The sequence below is a fragment of the Motacilla alba genome, chromosome 8, assembly GCF_015832195.1.
Source record: "Motacilla alba alba isolate MOTALB_02 chromosome 8, Motacilla_alba_V1.0_pri, whole genome shotgun sequence".
NCBI classification, from domain to species: domain Eukaryota; kingdom Metazoa; phylum Chordata; class Aves; order Passeriformes; family Motacillidae; genus Motacilla; species Motacilla alba.
The window spans coordinates 15955567-15963117 of NC_052023.1; the positions used below are offsets into that span (position 1 = coordinate 15955567).

General features: G+C 60.5%; 1 protein-coding gene across 1 annotated transcript; it reads right to left on the reverse strand.

The window, feature by feature from the left end:
* Positions 1 to 975: 975 nt before the first annotated feature.
* BARHL2 (BarH like homeobox 2) lies at positions 976 to 5919 on the reverse strand. The gene is made up of 3 exons (XM_038144957.1): positions 5059 to 5919; positions 3424 to 3649; positions 976 to 2941 (listed from the first exon to the last, which is right to left on the reverse strand). The coding sequence occupies exons 1-3, from the start codon at positions 5636 to 5638 to the stop codon at positions 2629 to 2631; spliced, it is 1119 nt and encodes a 372-aa protein (XP_038000885.1). The 5' UTR covers positions 5639 to 5919; the 3' UTR covers positions 976 to 2628.
* Positions 5920 to 7551: the final 1632 nt, after the last annotated feature.

Here is a 7551-nt window from a genome sequence, read left to right on the forward strand (position 1 = left end):
CCCCGCGCCGTTCACCGCGCTGGACCGGGCGGCGGGAGGCAGCCCCGCGCATCCCGGCCGGGCGCACGGCTCTTTGTCCTGCCGCAGCGCGCTGTAATGCGGGCCCGCTTGCCGGGGCTTTGAAAAAGGCAACTAAACCTGTTCCTACAAGGTCGCAGCCAGGCGACCCGGCCGAGCAATTTCAGGGCAGCCTGACCTTGGGTCGGCTCTATCCCGGCGCGAACGGGGAGCGAGACAAACGAAGAACTTACGTTTGCAGCCCTACTTCCCACGCGGGGAAAAGAAGAGTGAAAAAGAGCGATTCTTGCCCCAAACCTCCTCCCGTTTACACGCACTTTTCAGTTGGGTCTGGAAATATGTTTCATGGGAGGTAGCGGTTCTTCGCCCCCCTCCTCCAGCACCCCTGGTTTAGACATCGTCCTACACGACACCGGCAGCCCCCAGCCCCGCCTCACTCCTCTCGCTCCTTTGCTGCCGTTCCCAAAGCACCAAAAACTCCCTGCCCCGGTGGGCACCCCGCGGCAGGCCCTGCTCGTGAGGGGGCCACTCATCTATTTTGCATGAACTTTCCTTCCTTGTTTTCGCTACTTTTCAGCGAGTTGATGCAGTCAAAACCGAGCCATCGAGAACAACGAGCTGAGGCTACCTTTTCCAGCTGGATTTCCTCCTTTAGGAAAGATTTGTTGCTTAGACTAAGGAAAAGGCCCTAACGAGTCCAAATCCCCTACCTCCTTCCCCAGCCCGCATAGGATGGGTTTCCCGGGAAAACCTTGGCGGCGATGCGGAGCGGCCGGACTGCTCGGGCCATTCAGGGACCTGCTTCCGGTTCGTTCCACCGGTTCGTTCCACCGGGGCTACTCGGGCGCCACGGCGAAGGCGCGGGGGAATACTCAGCAGTCGCCGCAACGCGGGCAAAAACTGAAGTGGGCGTTCCCGACCCGCTCCCCTTTTGTTAGATCAAGGCAAAGGTCAATATGGTTTTAACGCGAATTTATTAGCACATAAATCAGCAAGCCGCTCGCTAATTAGCAAAGCCCAAATAAACGTGCCCGGAGGCTTCTCTTTTCCTTTTTTCGTTTTGGTTTTTTTTTTTTTTTCCCCTTCTATCTTAAAAGAAAAGGGACCCACGAGCAAAAATAGAGAGGAAAAAAAAAAACAACAACGAAGCGCCAAACCCTCAGAGGAGAGGATAATATGGGACTTTATGAATGTTTTATAGGTAATTGCTGTATAACTTTCTAATTTCGCAGGGGGGTGTTCACCTCCAACGGCTGGGGACAGAGCCATCCCCCGGGTCCAGAGGAGGGTCACAGCCCCCAGTCCCGACCCGCAGCCCCTCTGCCCCCGCGGGACGGCCGGGCGGCCCACGCCGGCTTGGGGAAGGGAGGCGCTCGGCAGGGAAGCTGCCAGGGGAAGCGATGGGGAGGGGGGAACGGGCACACACTGTGGTAAAGTTCAAAGGCCAGCGGGGCTCGGGAGCTCCGTGTCCGCCGGGACCCCTCCGCCCTCCCTGCCTGTTTCCCCTCGTTACTCACCCTGACCGCCGGCGCTCACTGCCTGTCCCAGCTCCGTGCGGAGACAGCTGCCGAGCCGGGGCCACGTCCCCAAGCTCTGCACGGCCCCGGCGCACCTGCCCCCAAGGGGCCAGAGCCACTACCCGTTAACGCCCTGCCCAGGTGCTTAAAATAACAGGAAGGGGCTCGACACCTGCGGGGATTTGATTTTCCTTTAAAATACAGATAGGGAAAAACAGCGTCCGTTAAGAAACAATGAGCCTAAAATTCAAAATATATTCAATATAATATTCAAAATAAAAAAGTGGCATCTGCCTTTTCTACTCCGAATTTCCCGAGTTCTCGTCACGGGGAAATTAGCTACCTTGAATTTTCGCGTTTGTTTAAAAAAGATAAAGTTTATTTTTTTCCTTTTTTTTCCCCTGTGATTTTTCAATCACAAAAAAAAAAATCTATATTTTGTCATCTAAGCATTTATTTTACTGAATCCAAAAAGACATGAAAAGGGATAGGGAAGAACCACGTTTGTTCGTTTTAAACTAACGTATAGAAGTGATTTTTTTCTCCTTTTTTTGGACGACATATAATAAATATGATATAGCACTCAGCACTCGGTCTGTACAATTCTGTTCGCATTAGGGAGCATGCCACTTTTCAATAAGAAAAAAAAAAAAGGTAATGAGAAAAATCAGTGCAAAGTTCTCCGTTCCCCCGGTCTTCTCCGCCGGTCGGGGGTCGAGGCGCTCTCATTCCCTCTGTCCTCTGCAGCCGTTAGTCTCTCCGGCGGGCTCGGGCTCGGGCTCCCTCTCCCTCTCCTCCACCCCCTCCGTAACTCTCTCTCCGAGCTCCAAGTCCTGCCTCGCAGGAGCCGAGGTCGGCGGGTCGCCCCGCGGCTCTGCCCGCCTTCCCCCGCGTGTGGTCGTTTCACTTACGGGCTTGGCTCTGGGTTCACGTTTCAAGAGTCCCTGCTCTGACTGATCGCCTCCCTCGGTGGCCGGTGACTGCCTGCAGAAGCTCCTGCCCCTCGGCTTCCCCTCGCTTCCTCCTCTGCGGTGCTGGGGCTTGTTTGGGGACGGGGAGGGGAAGGGCTCGTTGCGGGGACCGCGGTGCCGTTTCACCGGGGGTGCGGGGTGCCGGGCATGGGGTTGGCCAGGGGATTGAGGGCCGGCTGCCCGCCGGGCCCCAGCCCGTGGATCAGCACCCGCGGCACCAGCGGCCGCTGGAGCTGGGGGTGCGGCGCGGGGGGAGTCCGGTACATGCTGCTGTACATGGCTGCGGCCGCCGCAGCTGCCGTCGTGCTGTCCATGCTGCCCAGCAGGCTGGGGTGATAGAAATAGGGCGAGGGGAACATCCGCTGCAGCGCTGAGTAGTTCCCGGCCTCGGCCAGCAGCTCCAGGCCCACCGCCGTCTGTCGCTTCCACTTCGTCCTGCCGGGGGGAGCAAGAGGCTGCAGGGCGGGCGCCGCGGCGGGGCAGCCAGGCCGCTTTCGCGGGGCTCCGCGGGCGGCGAGCCCATCCCCTGAGCTGCCCCGACGGAGCGTATTGTCCCCGTGGGCCCGTACACGGTGCGATCTTTCCGGCTCTGCCTGCTTTCCCCTCCGAGCCCCGCACCCCCCGACACATGCATACGGCGACTCCGGCCAAATTAATAACCGCGGTACACGGTTAGATCGCAACGCGCTGACACTAATGGTTTGCGACAGAATTAGGGTGGCTGCAACCGTATGTAATGAGACAGAAAATTACGGCAGCGTTGACAGGAGCCGGACCCCCCAGCCCATCGCCGGGGAGGGCGCGGGACAGCAGCCGGGAGCTCCCCGCAGCACCCCGGGCTCCCGCAGGCAGAAACCCAGCGGCGTAAGCCCGCCCCCGGCTCCCCGGGGCCGCCGCCCTGACGGGGCCCGCCTTACCTCCGGTTCTGGTACCAGGTTTTGACCTGCGTGTCGGTGAGGTTGAGGGCGGCGGCCAAGTCCATGCGGTCCTGCACGCTCAGGTACTTCTGCCGCTCGAAGCTGCGCTCCAGCTGGTTGAGTTGATGGTCGGAGAAAGCTGTTCGTGCCTTCCGAGGCTTCTTGGCCCGCACCGGCGGGCTGTCCCGGCTGCTGCTGATCTCCCGATCGCCCTCTTCCTTTGTCCCTGTGTGTGAGCCCAAGAACAGTGAGGACCGGCGGGACACCGGCTCGGCCCCCGCCCCGCCCCGGTTACCGGGCCCCACCGCCCCCTCCCCGGGGACTTCTCCGGGACACGGAGGGAACGGTCAATTATGGCGGGGGGTGGTGGCGGCGAGCCCGTCCGGGGAACAGCGGGATTCCCGCTCTCCGTTTCCCAACTACAGGGCTTTCGTTATTTTCTGCCCTCTCCCCCCGGCCCGAAACGCCGGGAAATCGATCTGTCAATCCGGCTCCACTCGGGCCCCAGTTTGTGGCGCTCCTTGATCTTCCCCGCAGGAAGAACAATAATCTCCCTAATTGACCCACTGGGGAGGTTGGTGCACACAAAAATGGCCAGACCAGACTGTACATCTGGTTTGGGCACTCGTATGCTAATGCTAAAAGAGCAAAATGAGCTGCACTCGCGGGCACCGCGCCGCTCTGAGTCTGGCGAAAATAGCTCAATTGAGCAAAATTAGGAAAATTTGTCCTGTTGCCTCTCGGCTGCACCGGGCTGCCGGCGGGAAGGACAGATCCGCCGACACCGTTGGGAAAATATACCCTCTCCCTGCTTGCCTTTCCTCACTCTTTTCCTCCTTTCCCCTTCCCACGCACACATAGCTATTTTCACTTCCGAATCCCGCACGGCGGGGGCTTCCCCATCAGCACAAAATCCCTAATTGAAAAAAAAATTGAAGATGGAGAAATAAACATTCTATCCCGGCGCAGGGAAAACGCGAGGGTTTTGCCAAACGCACAAAGCCCTCACATCTCACTACGCCGAGCGCGGGCCGAGTTGTTGTTGTTATTATTATTATTTTATTTTAAATTAAAAGTTGGGTGGGTTTGTTTGGGTTTGGTTTGTTTTGGGTTTTTTTTTTTCTCGCTTATTTGCTATTAACTGGGGAAGTAGAATTTTTCATCTTAATTTTAGAGAGAATGAGCATAAATAAAAAGGCTGAATGCACTAACTGCAGCTGAGCCGCCGGTTCTTAGAAAGCCAGAGAATCATTTATGTGCATTTGCATTAAAAATAAATACAGTCTGATTTCCCATGCGATCCCACTGGTCGGGCTACTTCCTTAAAAACGGGGAAGCCAAATTAAAAAAAATAAAAAAGAGAGGGAGAAAAAAAAAAGATTAAAAAGAGGAAAGACCAACAGATATTAAAAAAAAAAAAAGAAAATAAAAATTTAAAAAAAGCTATTTCATTTTATTTCATTTCCTACCGACCTTATCCCCGCGGTAGCCAGGATCACTGAGTGGCCGCGGCAGAGCGAGCGCTCCAGCCGCAGATTTTCTCCCCGATTTTCGTTCCACCAATGAGGCCGAGCACCGCGGCGCCGGTTGTACCGGCGGCCGAGCCGGTGCGGAGCCGGGCCGCGCCGTACTCACCGTGGCATTTGATGTCCCCCTGCGTGTCGTCGCGCTTGTCGAGCTTGGCTTTACCGTCCTCCTGCTCGAGTTTGGGCCTGAAGCTCTCCGGTGCCGCGCTGCCCTCCTGCTTGGGAGTATGGTGGGGAGAGGGGACGCTGGTACTGTAAGGTGCACACGCCGCTAGCGGTTTGCTGTCGCCCAAAATGTCCTTAATTAAAAAAGAGGAGGTGGAAGTCCTGGGGCCGGAGCTGGCCGAGCCCAGCTGTGGAGGCGGTGGCTGCGGGGGCGACGGCTGCAAACTCGGCGGCGGCGGCGGGTGTGGGCCAAGGTGGAGGTGGTGCGGCGGCGGCGGCGGGAGGTTCTCCGCCACCCCCAGGTGCGGCTCGGGGTGTTCCATGCTCACCGAGATGGGCGATGAGGGCGCCGTTCCCACCGTGTCGATTTCCGAGCAGGGGGACGGCGTGGCCTGGCTCCTAAAATCCGCCGGCCGGCCGTCGCCGTGGGGGCGAAAATCTCCGTTCATGACTCCGGGGCTGCCGGTGCTGCCACCCGACAGGATCGTATCTATCCCGAAGCTGGACCCGCTCGGCCCCTCCATGGCGAAACGCTCAGCGCCGCGTCCGCATCCCCGTGGGCGGCCGCGGGGGTCTCTCACCGGGGGTGGAGGAGAAGGGATGGGGGGCGGAACCGGGTTACCCCAACCCGCGCACCGGCGGCGCGGTCGACACTAACTCGGGGCCCTCGCCGAGCCCCACATCGCCGCCGGGCCGGTTCGCCGCTAACCAACTTTGTTGCGGGAAGTTGCGGGCGCGGAGCGGGGCGGACACCGGCCACTGCGGCGCGCCCGCCCGTGCCCACCGAGCTCCTCTCGGCGGCGGCGACTCCCCCCGTGACGTCACAGCCGCCGCGTCCCCCCCGCCGTTTATTATAAACCCGGGCTTTTGCCGCCGCCGCTGCCCGCCCCCATTGGCGGAGCGCCGAGAGGGGGCTGACGCAGCGCGGGCCGCAGCCAATCGGCGGCGGCGGCGGGGACGGACGCGGGATGGGGGGGCGCGCCCTCGCTCCCGCCCGGGCCCGTCCCCGTCCCCGCCGCCGCCCCGTCGGGCCTCGATTCCCCGGTCGCCGGATCGGATCCCCCGGAGAGTATCATCCGGTGTTCCCGGGACGGTTCCCCGGCTAAATGTCAGAATAATGGGAAGTGCCAGCGACAAGACGTCGTATTAATCCTGATGAAGCGGCGTGTCAAGCTAATTAGAAGAGTAATTATAAAGGTGATAATGAATGATTTAGAGTTCTCTGAGTTTTATTTTAGTAGTAATTACAATTTCCAAGGTCCTGTGTAGCGCAGCCCGGCATCCCCCCTCCCGGCCTTCAGTAGCCCCTAGACCCGACCAGCCCCGAAAACATCATCCGCGACCGCAGACCTCGGGGCCGCGGGGGAACGGGGCACAGCAGTGGGGGCGCAGGAAAGGATTAGGGCAGGATGACTGCAAGAGGGACTTTTGGGGGGCTGGTGTTTAGCGACGGCACTAAGTACTGCCTTGTGTGTGGGGCCGCTGGCATCCCCGCTCCGCTTACGACGGCTGTCCCGGTGATGAGTGTCCACTGTCTGCCTGGAGCAAGGTTCGGGGATGGAGGACACGAAGGTCCCTTCTAAACCCGCTCATTGTCCTGCCTGCCCCGTAACCGGGAGTGCCCAGTCCGGCCCTGCACAGTGCTGTTGTGCGGGTGCGGCGGCAACGCGGGTGCGCCTCCACCAAGCTTCCCACCGCGTTCTGTTTCCTGGGTAAACAGTCCTGCTCAGAGGTACGGAGGGGTGCGGGGAGCGCACGGGAAGCACAAAGAGCACGAGGGACCATGTTCAGCCGGTAACTCGTTACGGACGTTTGGATCCGACGTGAGACGCCGCAGCCCGGGACAGCGGTGCGGGATGAGGAGCTGCGCCCCGACACGACAGATGGCGATGTGCAATGTGCCGTGGCCCTCTGCTCCGCTTCCGACGGCTTGGGGCCTGCCTTCCCTCGTGAGGAGCGTGGCGAGGAGTTTGTGGTGTCATCGCCGGTAAAAGTCCAGGTGCTTGCCTGGGACTCACCGGTCACCGGTGCCCTACGCGAAGATCACCGGTCTTCTCTGGGTACCGCGGCGGAAGCAGGTCCCGGCCTCAGTGCCGCACTTCGGAGAAGGCTTTTTTCAACGTCAGGAAAGCCGGCCCACGGGCAGCCTTCGCTACCAAACATCGCCCGCTGCATCCCAGCGGGCCCGCATCGCCGTCCGCCGCCCCACGGGCAGCCGGGGCAGCCAGCCGTACGCTTTGCCGCCGGGCTTTAGGCGTCGGTGCGAGCCCGGGGGCCGGTGCGGGAGCGGAGGGCCCGAAAGAGGTGTAGGGCCGCCCTTGTCCGCTGGGCGGCGGTGGCGGCCGCCCCCGCTGTCCCCGACGGGCGTCCCGCGCGGACGGGGCCCGAGGCAGCGCGGCCGCCGCAGCCCCGGGGCGGGGAGGGCTGGCAGCACGGC